The sequence below is a fragment of the Anthonomus grandis genome, chromosome 10 (genome assembly GCF_022605725.1).
Source record: "Anthonomus grandis grandis chromosome 10, icAntGran1.3, whole genome shotgun sequence".
NCBI lineage: Eukaryota > Metazoa > Arthropoda > Insecta > Coleoptera > Curculionidae > Anthonomus > Anthonomus grandis.
Genome location: NC_065555.1, coordinates 3,428,755 through 3,446,063, shown reverse-complemented (window position 1 = coordinate 3,446,063; position 17,309 = coordinate 3,428,755). Strand labels below are relative to the sequence as shown.

At 33.6% G+C, this 17,309-nt stretch overlaps 1 protein-coding gene across 1 annotated transcript in view; it reads right to left on the bottom strand.

Annotated features, from left to right (window-relative positions):
* Window positions 1-1,149: 1,149 nt before the first annotated feature.
* LOC126741015 (DENN domain-containing protein 5B) overlaps window positions 1,150-17,309 on the bottom strand; it is a 35,932-nt gene continuing 19,772 nt past the window's right edge. Inside the window, exons 11-16 of the mRNA XM_050447271.1 lie at window positions 17,004-17,265; window positions 16,311-16,917; window positions 15,887-16,089; window positions 1,871-2,050; window positions 1,621-1,816; window positions 1,150-1,565 (exon numbers count right to left, since the gene is read on the bottom strand). Coding sequence (XP_050303228.1) covers window positions 1,370-1,565; window positions 1,621-1,816; window positions 1,871-2,050; window positions 15,887-16,089; window positions 16,311-16,917; window positions 17,004-17,265 — 1,644 coding nt within the window. The 3' untranslated portion in view covers window positions 1,150-1,369. The remainder of the gene's footprint in view (window positions 1,566-1,620; window positions 1,817-1,870; window positions 2,051-15,886; window positions 16,090-16,310; window positions 16,918-17,003; window positions 17,266-17,309) is intronic.

Sequence of the window (17,309 nt, the reverse complement as noted above, 5' to 3'; positions counted from 1 at the left end):
TGAAGCCAATTATTTAACTCCTTTTTCAAAGTAACTTTCTAGATCTTTTTAACTGTTACAGTAACTTCCCAATTGTTCCAGAAAAAAGAGAGTTTTAAAGTTTTCCCAGGCAATTACCACAGATCCTCTGTTAGTCATTTTGTAAATTCAAGATCCAAGCTAACGCAATTTTTTAAGACATTTTTAACTAATCTTCGAGTTTATTAAAAAAGCAGTCAAATTTGCAATAAAAACGGATTTCAACCTATACATAGTTGGCTCAAAATGTTCCACATTAAATCAGCTTAAAGGATTGCACCTACATTCCGGACACCCTGTATAAAAAAAAAGAAGAGGCATAAACAACGGGATATACAGAGTGGGCAAAATTAAATAATCGAAAAAAGAGTAGTGGTATTGTAAAGACAATGTAGTCCCATTTTCAGGACTTATAGGAAAATGGGACTTTCTCAGCGGAAATGCTGATTAATCAGTAGAAAGAAAATTAATGAAAATTTCAAAAAAAAAATTAAATTTTATAAATAATATTACAAAATTCCAAAGTAATTAATTAATTTTTTAGAAACCGTCAGAATTTCATTGAACACTTCAAACGTATTTGTAGCAAACTGCAAAAATTAAAGGAAACTAATACAATTTTCTAAAATGAACGAACAAAATGTGGTTTGATTAATAAAATTAAATAAATTCATTAATAAGTGTAAATCTTAGAAGATTTCAAGAACATGAAGGAAATTTCAGGAAAATGCGGAATTATTCATAAAATTCCAGGCAACTCTCACAAATAGATATTATTAATTCATTTTCAACAAATCGTTGTAATACATTTTTTGAATTCTTCAAAATTGAACGACATTTTGAGAAATCTTTACGAAAACCTCATCAATTCAAGCCCACCCTGTACTCACATTAAAGAACAATTCAAGGATCATAAGATTTTTTCCTTCAGTCGCACTCCTTGAGATCAATCATAATTAAAATATCATCGGTGCTAAGGTACTAAGCGTAAAACTACATTTCGCCAACAGATGCAGTACCTTTAAGTTATTATCCCTTAGGTTCACAACTAAGCTAAGCCGAGCTAGTCATAAACTAATATTCCATTTATACATACATATATGACCGAGCTATAAGATTATTTACAAAATATACAGGACTAATAAAAAATATAATTTTTTATCACCAAATGAATAATATCGGGATGAAAGTTTCTCTTCCGACCGTCAAAGACTAGAAAAATAAAGTAAAACGTATTACAAAAAATATCTCTGCCATTTAAAATAAATTGTTTCTCTCCCTCAGATTTTAAACGAAGATCTTCACTTATCACGTTATTATTAACTACGACATATTAATAAAAACTAAAAAATTAATGAGCGGAAGGAGAACTGATGCCGTGGGTCACCGAGTTCTCGAGGACCACGTCCAGTTCGTCCAGGGGGGCCAAAATCTGCGTCAGAAACGTCAAGAGGCCCCTTTTACGCAAAAACGAGTTTTCCTCGTACATTTCTTGGGTCACCCTGCATACGGCCATAGGGTTCAACATTCTATGTAAAAGATGCTCCCTGAAAAAGACCAATATTACCAACCGTTAAAAAACAACAACAAACGACACCTCACCTGACAGCTAAACAAATAAACAACTGAAACTTCCCGTCTTTACCAAGGTTTTTACTTCCGTGCCGGATTTCGTCGATTAGATGGCAATAGCACCGCCAAACTGCCACGGTTTCCTGATGGTTTCGCTCCAGACTTCCAGTTTTATTACCGGACAGTTCGTCCATTAAGTTTTGCTCGAACTGATCCTTAATTCTCACTAAAACGTCCACGATTCACCATTTAATCAAGAATTGTTTAATTATTGTCTTACCAAAATAGTCCCATAAATAATGTTTGCCCACGAACATCTTGACCGATTTAAAACCCATAAGAAAGACGTTTTCTAGGCAATGGACTAAGCCGCCCTCGCTGCATAAAAGGGCGGCCAGGGTGGTGTGTCTCTCGGAATTCCGTTTGTGGCGCCATTTTAGGATTTTGTTCACGCAATCTCCTAAAAGAATTTTTTTTGTTAATTGATTAGACCGGACAAATGTTTCTGCAAGTTGATTAGATTTTTTACAAATTCCTGGACTTTTTGGGTATAGCTATTGAGAATGTTCATATTTTTCTTACATGAATATAAAGGGGTTCCTGAGGATGGATTTGACGGTAAAAACATGATTCTAGATTAAGGATTTGGAATGTTATGACAGCTTTGGTTGGGGCACTTTTTTTGAATTTTTTTTTTCAGAAATTTTCCCTTTGCTTGGGAATATTCTTATGAAGTAATTGGAATATTCTTTAAAGGGTTTTATCAAAAGAAAATACATTCCTTTCCAATGAGTTTTATATATTGTGCCTCAAAAATTTGTTGGATTAGAGGCAATTTTGTCCAGGCAAAGGTCCAGAAGGTATTAAATTTGAAGTTTTTGAAACAAGTACTCCAACATCAAGATCTATCCATTATAAGACATAATTGATCATAATTCAGGAACCACTGTAATAATTTTCATATTTTTTTACCCGTAAACAAAGAGATTCCTGACAATGGATTTGAGGGTAAAATCATAATTCTGGGTCAAGGATTTGGACAAATTTGGTTATGGTAATTTTTTTAGTAAATTTTCACTTTTATTCTAGCAGTCAGGTGCGAATATTTTTAAAAGGGGTTTCTCCAAAGAAAGGACATTTCTCTCCCAAGAGTTTCCTATATAAAAGTTTCTAATACCTCAAAAACTTTTTAAGTTAGAGGCAGTTTTGTCCACCAAAGTATAGAAGTCATTAAATTTAAAGTTTTTGAAACACTATTCTAGCAGTCAGGTGTTCCTTGTAAAATGATTAAATGCACCCAACTACCTGGAAGATTCTACTAGTGGTTGAACTACTTTCTGTAAGATGCTTAAAAATACTCTACCAGACATTTCCTGGGCATTGGAGGAATACTACCCTCAACTGCCTAAAAATCAATAAAGAAATTCTTGCTAGGAGCTAAACTGAACTCAAAGTGCTCCTTATAAGATGGTTAAATGCACTCAACTGCCTGTAAGAAATTAGGAAGTTCTTACTGGTAGTTGAACTGGACTCTCATGCTCTCAGTACGATTAATAAATGTACACAAAAGACTTTTCCAGGCAGGAATATCCGATTAACTAAGAAAATATATTTAACTGCCTGGAATTAACATAAAAATACTTGCTAGCAATTAAACTAGAGTTAGGTGCTCAGGAACAACTTTAGGTATTTTCATAATTTTTTCATGCCCAAATAAAGGGATTGCCCAGGTTGAATTTGAGGGTAAAAACATAATTCTGGGTTAAAAACTAAGGAAAGTTAGGGGGCTATTTTGATAAAGGCACTGTTTTGGAATAATTTTTTAGGAAATTTTCGCTTTTCCTGCTAATTATTTCATGAAATAAGCGAAATATTCTTAATGGGATTTTAGCCAAAGAAATGACGTTTCTCTCCCAAGAGTTTCCTATATAAAAGTTTCTAATACCTCAAAAACTTTTTAAGTTAGAGGCAGTTTTGTCCACCAAAGTATAGGAGTCATGAAATTTCAAGTATTTGGAACACTATTCTAGCAGTCAGGTGTTCCTTGTAAAATGATTAAACGCACCCAACTGCCTGGAAGATTCTACTGGTAAAATGCTCTACCAGACATTTCTTGGGCATTAGACACAACTGCCTGAAAACAATAAAGAAATTCTTGCTAGGAGCTAAACTGGACTCAAGGTGCTCCTTATAAGATAGTTAAATGCACTCAACTGCCTGTAAGAAATTAGGAAGTTCTTACTGGTAGTTGAACTGGACTCTCATGCTCTCAGTACGATTAATAAATGTACACAAAAGACCTTTCCAGGCAGGAATATCCGATTAACTAAGAAAATACATTTAACTGCCTGGAATTAACATAAAAATACTTGCTAGAAATTAAACTGGAGTTAGGTGCTCAGGAACAACTTTAGGTATTTTCATAATTTTTTCATGCCCAAATAAAGGGATTGTCCAGGTTGAATTTGAGGGTAAAAACATGATTCTGGGTTAAGAACTTGGAAAGTTAGGGCTATTTTAATTAAGGCACATTTTTTGAATCATTTTTTAGAAAATTTTCGCTTTTCCTGATAATATTTTCATGAAATAAGCGAAATATTCTTAAAAGGGTTTTAGCCAAATAAAAGACGTTTCTTTCCAAAGAGTTTCATAGATAAACGTTTCTTGTACCTCAAAAATTTGTTGAGTTAGAGGCAATTTTGTCCACCAAGGTCCAGGAGTCATCAAATTGGAAGTTTTTAAAACACTATTGCAATATCAAGATTCCTATTTCGGAAACCACTTTAAGTATTTTCATTATTATTCAATAAAGAGATTCCTAAGGATGGATTTAAGAGTAAAATCTTAATTCTGGGTTAAGGACTTGGAAAGTTAGGACAAATTTAGTTTTGGCAATTTTTTTTGTAAATTTTCACTTTTCTCAAGAATACTTTCATGAAATAATTCGAATATTTTTAAAAGGGTTTCTCCAAAGAAAGGACGTTTCTTTCCGAAGAGTTTCCTGTATAAAGGTTTCTAGTACCTCAAAAACTTTGTAAGTTAGAGGCAGTTTTGTCCACCAAAGTATAGGAGTCATGAAATTTAAAGTTGTTGAAACACTATTCTAGCAGTCAGGTGTTCTTTGTAAAAAGATTAAACGTACCCAACTGCCTCGAAGATTCTACTGGTAATATACATTACCAGACATTTCTTGGGCATTGGACACAACTGCCTGAAATCAATAAAGAAATTCTTGCTAGGAGCTAAACTGGACACAAAGTGCTCCTTATAAGATGGTTAAATGCACTCAACTGCCTGTGAGAAATTGGGAAATTCTTACTGGTAGTTGAACTGGACTCTCATGCTCTCAGTACGATTAATAAATGTAGGCAAAAGACCTTTCCAGGAACATCCATCTGTTTTTGCAACACATATTCCAACGTCAAGATTTTTATGCATTACTACTCAGGAACCACTTTAGGTATTTTCATTATTTTTTCATCCCCAAATAAAATGACTCCTGAGGATGGATTTGAGGGTAAAAACATAATTCTCGGTTAAAAATTTAAAAAGTTAAGGCAGCTTTGATTGATGCCCTTTTTTTCTAGGAAATTTTCTATTTTCTTAAAAATATTCTCATGAAATAATTGAATTATTTCCAAAAAGTTTCATATACGAACGTTTTTTGTACCTCTAAAACTTTTTGAGTTACAAGCAATTTTATCCATCAAGGTTCAGGAGTTTGAAACACTATTGCAACATCAAGATTTATATGTTCAGGAACCACTTTAAGTATTTTTATAATTCTTTCATACCCAAATAAAGGGATTCCTGAGGTTATGGATTTATTCATTTATTTCAACGGCAAAGCCAGTTTACCAAAAAAAAATTATTATAAAATAGCAATAGCAATAAGTGGCAAAGAATATAACAATGATCAATAATCTGAAAATGAACTAAACTATAGCAAAAATAAAGAACAAAAAGAGCAAAAAATACAAAAACATAACCCTACAGATAATGTCAGCTCTCATTATTCTGGTGATTGGAGAAAAGAATCCGTAATTAGGATGGTGGAAAGGCAAACGAATTCATTTAAGGGTAAGAACATGATTCTGGATTGAAAATTTAAAAAGTTGGAACAGGTTTCGTTCAGGCCTTATTTGGCAACTTTTTCCAGTAAATTTTAATTTTTTTTGAGAGTACTTTCATGAAGTAAATCGAATGTTCTTAAAAGGTTTGTATCCAAAGAAAAAGTGTTTCTTTCCCAACAGTTTCATATATGAATCTCAAAAACTTTTTGAGTTACAGGCAATTTTGTCCACGAAGGTTTTTAAAACACAGATTGCAACACTACTTCTATGCATTATTAGATATAATTGATCATAAAATTTTTCTTTGCAGTTAAACTTCTTGAATCAGTCAGTGTCTGTAAAATGCGCTAAAAAACTCTTCCAGGCACTCCCTATGAACTGCAAGAATACATTTAAGTGCCCGTAATGAAATTTTTGCTAGCAGTTAAACTAGAATTAAGAGCTCCTTGTAAGATGGTTAAAATATGCACTTATGTAGATGATTCTTCCAAAAACATCCTATTAACTAAGAGAATACACTCAACTGCCTGGAATTAGTACAAAATAACTTTCTAGCAGTTAAACTACAGTTAGTGCTCAGGAACAATTTTAGGTACTTTCATAATTTGTTTCACGTCCAAATTAACGGATTCAGGAGGATGATTTTGAGGCTAAAAATGATGATTCTGGGTCAAGGATTTTGAAAGTTAGAGCAGCTTTACTCTGGGCACTTCTTCTGCAAACAATTTTTTAGGAAATGTTTCCTTTTCTTGGCAATATTCTCCTGAATATTCTTAAGGCGTGTTTATCTAAAGAAAGGGTGTTTCTTTCCCAAAAGTTTCATATAATATGAACGTTCCTTGGACCTCACAAACTTTTTGAGTTAGATGCAATTTTCTCGACTTAGATGCAAGAGTCATCAAAGTTGAAGTTTTTGAAACGCTATCAAGATTTATATGCATTATAAAACATAATTGACCATAATTCCACTTTAGGTATTTTCATAATTTTTTCACACTTCGATTTCGTAGGATTAATTTCAAGGTAAAAACATAATTCAACATTTACCCAAACAAAAAGCGTCTCTTTCCCAGGAGTTTTATATATGAACATTGCTTCTACCTCAAAAACTTTTTGAAACATTAAGATTTTTTGCATTAATTAATCGTAACTCGGGAACCATTTTAAGGATTTTTATCATTTTTACCTACAAAACAAAAGGATTCCTGAGAATGGATTTAAGGGTAAAAACATGAATCTGGATTAAAGATTTAAAAAGTTAGGACAGTTTTGGTTTTTTTTACGAATCGAGAATATTCTCATAAAATAATTGGAATATTCTTAAAAAAGTTTTATCCAAAGAAAGGGCGTTTCTTTCTAGAAGAGTTTCATATATAAACGTTTCTTTTATTTCTTAACACTTTTTGAGGCAATTTTGTCCACCAAAGTCTAGGACTCATTAAATTTGAAATTTTTAAAACACTATTGCAACTTTAAGATTTCTATGCATTGTTAGACAAAACTGATCATAATTCGGGAACCACTTTAAGGATTTTCATAATTTTTTCACCCTTCGAGACTGGGATTGTTGAAGCTGGATCTGAGGGTAATAACATAATTTTGAGTTCAAAATTTAGGGCACTTTTGGTCGAAGCATTTATTTGGCAATTTTTTTTAGAAAATTTTCGCTTTTCTTGATAATATTTTCATGAAATAAGCGAAATATTCTTAAAAGGGTTTTAGCCAAAAAAAGAGGTTTCTTTCCAAAGAGTTTCATAGATAAACGTTTCTTGTACCTCAAAAATCTGTTGAGTTAGAGACAATTTTGTCCACCAAGGTCCAAGAGTCATCAAATTGGAAGTTTTTAAAACGCTATTGCAATATCAAGATTTCTATGCATTATTAGACATAATTGATCATAACTCGGCAACCACTTTAGGTATTTTCATTATTATTCAATAAAGAGATTCCTGAGGATGGATTTGAGAGTAAAATCTTAATTCTGGGTTAAAGATATGGAAAGTAAGGTCAGTTTTGCCTGGAACGAATTTTTTTTATCCTTCCAGGCATTTGCAATAATTTATTGATACTTCCAGGCAGTTGAAGTAGTGTTTTTTTGATTCTCTTGAATGGTTTACCAAAAAAACAGACCTCAACTGCCTGGGAAAAGTAATTTATGATTCTTTCAAAAATGATAATTTTTATTCACTTTTGCAGGCAGCTGAAAAGAGAAAGAACAACCAAACCTCTACTGCCTGGAAATTCTTTTCTACAACTAAAATTTTCTGAGTCTTCCAGGCTTTTACAGTAATTTATTAATACGTCCAGGCAGTAGGATATTTTGAACCACATAATAACACATAATATACACATAATAACTCAGGAACCACTTTAGGTATTTTCATTATTTTTTCATCCCCAAATAAAAGGATTCCTGAAGATGGATTTGAGGGTAAACACATAATTCTCGGTTAAAAATTTAAAGAGTTAAGGCAGCTTTGATTGATGCACTTTTTTCTAGGAAATTTTCTACTTTCTTAACAATATTCTCATGAAATAATTGAATTATTTTAAACGGGGTTAAGCCAAGAAAAGAGCGTTTATTTCCAAAAAGTTTCATATACGAACGTTTTTTGCACCTCTAAAACTTTTTGAGTTACAAGCAATTTTATCCACCAAGGTTTAGAAGTCCTCAAATTTGAACATTGAGGAAATACGCTCAACTGCCTGGAATAAATAAAGACATTTTTGCTAGCCTTAAAACTAGAATCGAGTGATTATTGTAAGATGGGTAAAAAATTTACTCAAAAGACTCTTTTAGGAACATCTGATTAACTGAGAAGATACATTGAACTGCTTGGAATTAAAATACTTGCTAACAATTAAACTGGAGTTTTTTCATAATTTTTTCACGCTCAAATAAAGGGATTGCCCAGGTTGAATTTGAGGATAAAAACATGATTCTGGGTTAAAAGCTTGGAAAGTTAGGGCTATTTTAATTGAGGCACTGTTTTTGAATCATTTTTTAGGAAATTTTCGCTTTTCCTGATAATATTTTCATGAAATAAGCGAAATATTCTTAAAAGGGTTTTAGCCAAAAAAAAGACGTTTCTTTCCAAAGAGTTTCATAGATAAACGTTTCTTGTACCTCAAAAATGCGATGAGTTAGAGGCAATTTTGTCCACCAAGGTCCAGGAGTCTTTAAATTTGAAGTTTTTAAAACACAATTGCAATATCAAGATTCCTATTTCGGAAACCACTTTAAGTATTTTCATTATTATTCAATAAAGAGATTCCTAAGGATGGATTTAAGAGTAAAATCTTAATTCTGGGTTAAGGATTTGGAAAGTTAGGACAAATTTAGTTTTGGCAATTTTTTTTGTAAATTTTCACTTTTCTCAAGAATACTTTCATGAAATAATTCGAATATTTTTAAAAGGGGTTTCTCCAAAGAAAGGACGTTTCTTTCCGAAGAGTTTCCTGTATAAAGGTTTCTAGTACCTCAAAAACTTTGTAAGTTAGAGGCAGTTTTGTCCACCAAAGTATAGGAGTCATGAAATTTCAAGTATTTGAAACACTATTCTAGCAGTCAGGTGTTCCTTGTAAAATGATTAAACGTACCCAACTGTCTCGAAGATTCTACTGGTAAAATGCTCTACCAGACATTTCTTGGGCATTAGACACAACTGCCTGAAAACAATAAAGACATTCTTGCTAGGAGCTAAACTGGACTCAAAGTGCTCCTTATAAGATAGTTAAATGCACTCAACTGCCTGTAAGAAATTGGGAAATTCTTACTGGTAGTTGAACTGGACTCTCATGCTCTCAGTACAATTAATCAATGTACACAAAAGACCTTTCCAGGCAGGAAGATCCGATTAACTAAGAAAATACATTTAACTGCCTGGAATTAACATAAAAATACTTGCTAGAAATTAAACTGGAGTTAGGTGCTCAGGAACAACTTTAGGTATTTTCATAATTTATTCATGCCCAAATAAAGGGATTGCCCAGTTCAAATTTGAGGGTAAAAACATGATTCTGGGTTAAGAACTTGGAAACTTAGCGCTATTTTAATTAAGGCACTGTTTTTGAATAATTTTTTAGGAAATTTTCGCTTTTCCTGATAATATTTTCATGAAAAAAGCGAAATATTCTTAAAAGGGTTTTAGCCAAAAAAAAGACGTTTCTTTCCAAAGAGTTTCATAGATAAACGTTTCTTGTACCTCAAAAATGCGATGAGTTAGAGGCAATTTTGTCCACCAAGGTCCAGGAGTCTTTAAATTTGAAGTTTTTAAAACACAATTGCAATATTAAGATTCCTATTTCGGGAACCACTTTAAGTATTTTCATTATTATTCAATAAAGAGATTCCTAAGGTAGATTTAAGAGTAAAATCTTAATTCTGGGTCAAGGATTTGAAAAGTTAGGACAAATTTAGTTTTGGCAATTTTTTTTGTAAATTTTCACTTTTCTCAAGAATACTTTCATGAAATAATTCGAATATTTTTAAAAGGGTTTCTCCAAAGAAAGGACGTTTCTTTCCGAAGAGTTTCCTGTATAAAGGTTTCTAGTACCTCAAAAACTCTTTAAGTTAGAGGCAGTTTTGTCCACCAAAGTATAGGAGTCATGAAATTTAAAGTTTTTGAAACACTATTCTAGCAGTCAGGTGTTCCTTGTAAAATGATTAAACGCACCCAACTGCCTCGAAGATTCTACTGGTAAAATGCTCTACCAGACATTTCCTGGGCATTGGACACAACTGCCTGAAATCAATAAAGAAATTCTTGCTAGGAGCTAAACTGGACACAAAGTGCTCCTTATAAGATGGTTAAATGCACTCAACCGCCTAATGCCTGTGAGAAATTAGGAAATTCTTACTGGTAGTTGAACTGGACCCTCATGCTCTCAGTACGATTAATAAATGTACGCAAAAGACCTTTTCAAGAACATCCATGTGTTTTTGCAACACATATTCCAACGTCAAGATTTTTATGCATTACTACACATAACTCAGGAACCACTTTAGGTATTTTCATTATTTTTTCATCCCCAAATAAAACGACTTCAGGCCTTTTTTTGCAATTTTTGCCAGTAAATTTTCACTTTTTTTGAGAGTACTTTCACGAAGTAATTCGAATGTTCTTAAAAGGGTTGTATCCAAAGAAAGAGTGTTTCTTTCCCAACAGTTTCATATATGAATCTCGAAAACTTTTTGAGTTACAGGCAATTTTGTCCACGAAGGTCCGGGAGTCATCAAATTTTAAAGTTTTTAAAACACAGATTGCAACACTACTATGCACTACTTCTATGCATTATAAGATATAATTGAGGAGCGTTTTCTCAAAACTCAACAAGATAAAAAAAGTGATTTTTCAGGAAACGCATTTTTATGATTTATAAATTAACTGCTGGGATTTAAAAAATGCTGCTAAGAATTTAAACGTGTTTTATTACGTACATAATATTAGTCATAAGTATGAAATAAAACACAACATTAATTTCTTTAAAAAAATTAGCAAAAAACTCGAGTTTTTACAAAACTCAACAACTTACATATTAACATTGTTTTAACTAAACAATAATTTCATCCTCCTCATATTCTTTATTTATGTTGTCTTCATCGTCGCCTTTATTGTTTCTTGCTGCTGCCATCACATCTTGATAAAATAGCTTGGCATGTTCAGGTATATCCACACATTCCAATAGTGATTTAATATTGTCCCTTTTTTTAGTATTTACCATATTATACTTTGGCAACATTTTTGCTTTCTCGACTAAACGTGCATCCTTCTTGTTTCTTTCTTCTGTTTTTTATCACTATTGCGATGCTTCCGCCCACCTGCAGTAACTGTGACATGTTTGTCGTATTCCGCGTTTTAATGTTAAAGAACTAACAAATTAGGCCGTTAAACAATCTATTTATGCGACTGTGGGAAGGCAGGTCTGATCTTATTGAGTTTTGCAAAACCTTTGAAATTTTAAATGGCTATAGTGCGGTGTTCGTTGCGTTTTGCTGTATTTTCAGTGCACCAATCAATAGCCGACCCCAAAAACCATCTATAAATATGTGTAACTCATATTTGGCCATTTTTGCTTTTGTTGAGTTTTGAAAAAACGCTCCTCAAATGATCATAAAATTTTTGTTTGCAGTTAAACTTCTTGAATCAGACAGTTTCTGTAAAATACGTTAAAAAACTCTTCCAAGCACTCCCTATGAACTGGAAGAATACATTTAAGTGCCTGGAATGAATAAAGAAATTTTTGCTAGCAGTTAAACTAGAATCAAGGGCTCCTTGTAAGATGGTTAAAATATGCACTTATGTAGATGATTCTTCCAAAAACATCCTATTAACTAACTAAGTAACTAACACTCAACTGCCTGGAATTAGTACAAAATAACTTTCTAGCAGTTAAACTACAGTTAGTGCTCAGGAACAACTTTAGGATGATTTTGAGGGTAAAAATGATGATTCTGGGTCAAGGATTTTGAAAGTTAGAGCAGCTTTACTTTGGGCCCTTTTTCTGCAAATTTTTTTAGGAAATGTTTCCTTCTTGGCAATATTCTCCTGAATATTCTTAAAACGAGTTTATCTAAAGAAAGGGTGTTTCTTTCCCAAAAGTTTCATATAATATGAACGTTCCTTGGACCTCACAAACTTTTTGAGTTAGATGCAATTTTCTCGACCTAGGTGCAAAAGTCATCAAAGTTGAAGTTTTTGAAACGCTATTACAACATCAAGATTTAGATGCATTATAAAATATACTTGACCATAATTCCACTTTAAGTGTTTTTATAATTTTTACCTACAAAACAAAAGGATTCCTGAGAATGGATTTAAGGGTAAAAACATGAATCTGGATTAAAGATTTAAAAAGTTAGGACAGTTTTGGTTTTTTTTACGAATCGAGAATATTCTCATAAAATAATTGGAATATTCTTAAAAAAGTTTTATCCAAGGAAAGGGCGTTTCTTTCTAGAAGAGTTTCATATATAAACGTTTCTTTTATTTCTTAACACTTTTTGAGGCAATTTTGTCCACCAAAGTCTAGGAGTCATTAAATTTGAAGTTTTTAAAACACTATTGCAACTTTAAGATTTCTATGCATTGTTAGACAAAACTGATCATAATTCGGGAACCACTTTAAGGATTTTCATATTTTTTTCACCCTTCGATACTGGGATTGTTGAAGCTGGATCTGAGGGTAATAACATAATTTTGAGTTCAAAATTTAGGCCAGTTTTGGTCGAAGCATTTATTTGGCAATTTTTTTTAGAAAATTTTCGCTTTTCTTGATAATATTTTCATGAAATAAGCGAAATATTCTTAAAAGGGTTTTAGCCAAAAAAAGAGGTTTCTTTCTAAAGAGTTACTTACATATATAAACGTTTCTTGTACCTCAAAAATTTGTTGAGTTAGAGGCAATTTTGTCCACCAAGTTCCAGGAGTCATCAAATTGGAAGTTTTTAAAACGCTATTGCAATATCAAGATTTCTATGCATTATTAGACATAATTGATCATAACTCGGCAACCACTTTAGGTATTTTCATTATTATTCAATAAAGAGATTCCTGAGGATGGATTTGAGAGTAAAATCGTAATTCTGGGTTAAAGATATGGAAAGTAACGTCAGTTTTGCCTGGAACGAATTTTTTTTATCCTTCCAGGCATTTGCAATAATTTATTGATACTTCCAGGCAGTTGAAGTAGTGTTTTTTTGATTCTCTTGAATGGTTTACCAAAAAAACAGACCTCAACTGCCTGGGAAAAGTAATTTATGATTCTTTCAAAAATGATAATTTTTATTCACTTTTGCAGGCAGTTGAAAAGAGAAAGAACAACCAAACCTCTACTGCCTGGAAATTCTTTTCTACAACTAAAATTTTCTGATTCTTCCAGGCTTTTACAGTAATTTATTAATACGTCCAGGCAGTAGGATATTTTAAACCACATAATAACACATAATATACACATAATAACTCAGGAACCACTTTAGGTATTTTCATTATTTTTTCATCCCCAAATAAAAGGATTCCTGAAGATGGATTTGAGGGTAAACACATAATTCTCGGTTAAAAATTTAAAGAGTTAAGGCAGCTTTGATTGATGCACTTTTTTCTAGGAAATTTTCTACTTTCTTAACAATATTCTCATGAAATAATTGAATTATTTTAAACGGGGTTAAGCCAAGAAAAGAGCGTTTATTTCCAAAAAGTTTCATATACGAACGTTTTTTGCACCTCTAAAACTTTTTGAGTTACAAGCAATTTTATCCACCAAGGTTCAGGAGTCCTCAAATTTGAACATTGAGGAAATACGCTCAACTGCCTGGAATAAATAAAGACATTTTTGCTAGCCTTAAAACTAGAATCGAGTGATTATTGTAAGATGGGTAAAAAATGTACTCAAAAGACTCTTTCAGGAACATCTGATTAACTGAGAAGATACATTGAACTGCTTGGAATTAAAATACTTGCTAACAATTAAACTGGAGTTTTTTCATAATTTTTTCACGCTCAAATAAAGGGATTGCCCAGGTTGAATTTGAGGATAAAAACATGATTCTGGGTTAAAAGCTTGGAAAGTTAGGGCTATTTTAATTGAGGCACTGTTTTTGAATCATTTTTTAGGAAATTTTCGCTTTTCCTGATAATATTTTCATGAAATAAGCGAAATATTCTTAAAAGGGTTTTAGCCAAAAAAAGAGGTTTCTTTCCAAAGAGTTTTATAGATAAACGTTTCTTGTACCTCAAAAATCTGTTGAGTTAGAGACAATTTTGTCCACCAAGGTCCAAGAGTCATCAAATTGGAAGTTTTTAAAACACTATTGCAATATCAAGATTTCTATGCATTATTAGACATAATTGATCATAACTCGGCAACCACTTTAGGTATTTTCATTATTATTCAATAAAGAGATTCCTGAGGATGGATTTGAGAGTAAAATCTTAATTCTGGGTTAAAGATATGGAAAGTAACGTCAGTTTTGCCTGGAACGAATTTTTTTTATCCTTCCAGGCATTTGCAATAATTTATTGATACTTCCAGGCAGTTGAAGTAGTGTTTTTTTGATTCTCTTGAATGGTTTACCAAAAAAACAGACCTCAACTGCCTGGGAAAAGTAATTTATGATTCTTTCAAAAATGATAATTTTTATTCACTTTTGCAGGCAGCTGAAAAGAGAAAGAACAACCAAACCTCTACTGCCTGGAGCTTCTTTTCTACAAGTAAAATGTTCTAATCCTTCCAGGCATTTTCAATTTAGGAAAAGGGAAATCGAGGAATTTATCCATTCGTCCAGGCACTTGAAGGATATTTTGATACTTCTAGACAGTTTACCGCAAAAAAATACCTTAACTGATTAGAAAAAAATTTAAGGATTTTCATAATTTTTCCACACTCAAATAAAGGAATTTCTGAGGATTGTTCTTAGGGTAAAAACATGATTCTGGTTTAAGAATTTAAAAAGTTAGGGCAGTTTTAGTTGAGGCACTTTTTTTGTACATTTTTCTAGGAAATTTTCACTTTTCTCCAGAAAATTTTCAAGAAATAATCGAAATATTCTTAAAAGGGTTTTAGCCAAAGACAAGGGGTTTTCTTTCTCAAGAGTTTCATATATGAACGTTTCTTGAACCTCAAAAACTTTTTGAGTAACAGGCAATTTTGTTCATCAAGGTCCATAAGTTATTAAATTCGAAGGTTTTGAGACATACAGCAACATCAAGATTTCTATGCATCCATAATGGATCATAACTCAGGAACTACTCTGAATATTTTCACAAATTTGTCACATCCAAATAAAGGGATTAAACAGGATGGATTTGAGGGTAAAATCTTAATTCTGGGTCCAAGATTTGGTCAAAATTAGGGCAAATTTGGTTGAGTTATGGTTAAAATTAGGAAATTTTCATATAACATAATATGTATAAGGTTCTACGTGGACCATTCAACCAATATTCATGGAATATATAGCACTATTACAGTTAGTAGCAGATACGGATGAAAAAATGGATTTATTACAGATCAGGTGCCTTAATTGCCCATTGGTCGGCACCAAATCTATTGCAATCCGAACGCAACCTTACCAGAAAATGAAAATTTAAATAAACCCGCCATGCAGCGACCCATTTTAGTGGACAAACGTATACAGAGCCGACACCTTTTCGCCAACAAATTAAAAAGAAGTACTTACATCAAAAAAAAGCGTCGATTCTGTATTATGTCCAATTAAACCTACTAACCGAGCATATATTCCAAGTCGGAAGCCTTCATTTCCGGTCTGGGCGAGGGGGCGGGGGAGCGGCTACGGGGGGTGCTACGTCCCAAACTTCCGGTCGAGCGCATCTCTTCCTCTTCTTTTTTCGTTAACATCAGGGTGCCTACCAGGAGACGTTCGGTGGAACCGTCGTCTATACCGCGTCCTAGCCATCTACCGCAAGTGAATCTGCGTGAAACAAGAGAGTTTTAGAGTAGTAGAGAAAGATTTGTTGATCTACAGGGTGGTTTTATAAGTACTTTTATTATTAAGGATTTAGATAGTACGGGTATGTCCCAGTGTCCTACTTGTGACAAGATTTAAAGAATCATGGAACGTAAGTGTTCCTGGATTCTTTTGGAGGATGTCTTAAGCACAAATAATCACTATAAAATTAAATATATACTCACCGGTATACATGTCCGGTAACCTCATTCCTCACCAAAATATAATCGACCATCCATTTGGCGTACAACCCACTATTGTCATGGCCGATACGTAACGTGGTCAACACCCCCAGGTTCCTATGCCTATACTCAAAATTAAACGTGTTCTTCGGCACCTCGAACCGATGGGTTTCGGACAAAGTACCGCTCAGTACAACCCACACGTTCGCCGACGTATAAGCCCCCTTTTTATTCGCCACGATCAAAATCCGATACGGTACCACCGTGGTCGGGTACGTGCTAGTGAAACAAAAATAATCGACCGCGTTCAACGAGAGCAAATGATAAAGGAACTGTTCCTTTTCCTCTTCGCATCGTAAAAAGGCGTTTCGCTTGTACAGTTCCTTTAGTAAACCCTGGTCCAGGAGTAGTGCGCGCAGGTGTCTGGACAACAGTTTCTTTTCCAGGGCGAGTCGTACCCACGCCCGGGCGAACCCGATGCCGGTTTTCACGTCGGGCATCGACTGCACGTTCTTTAAGTCGAAGAAAATCGAGTTCGGCAGGTCCGGCAGCTCGGATTTACCGTTACCGGGGCTACCGGGCCAGTTTTCCATGTCCGTAGTTAAAACGTCTGAAAATAAATCGTGAAAAAAAAAACAATTTGCGGATCATAGTTTGGGGAATTATCGGGAATGTTCCAGGCATAATAAATCTTACCGGCAGACAAATAATTGTTGTCTTTCCTGTTTAAATCCTGATACTTTTCCTGATAGGCTAAAAGGTGGGTCCACAGGGCGGATTTGCCCCGTTTTCTTTGTAGGCCGTGGGACCACACGCGTTCCAGGAAGTCACATAGGGCGGCCACCAGGGTATTTTCCTCCACAGCCCCCGCGCTGTCTGACGAAGGGTTACTGGACAGGGTGACCCCTTCGGCCCCCAGTTTGGCCAACAGCATTCGTTTCGTTTTGGATTTGCAATCCTACAAGGGGCGATTTGAATGAATAAATCAGTTAGGAATTGCGG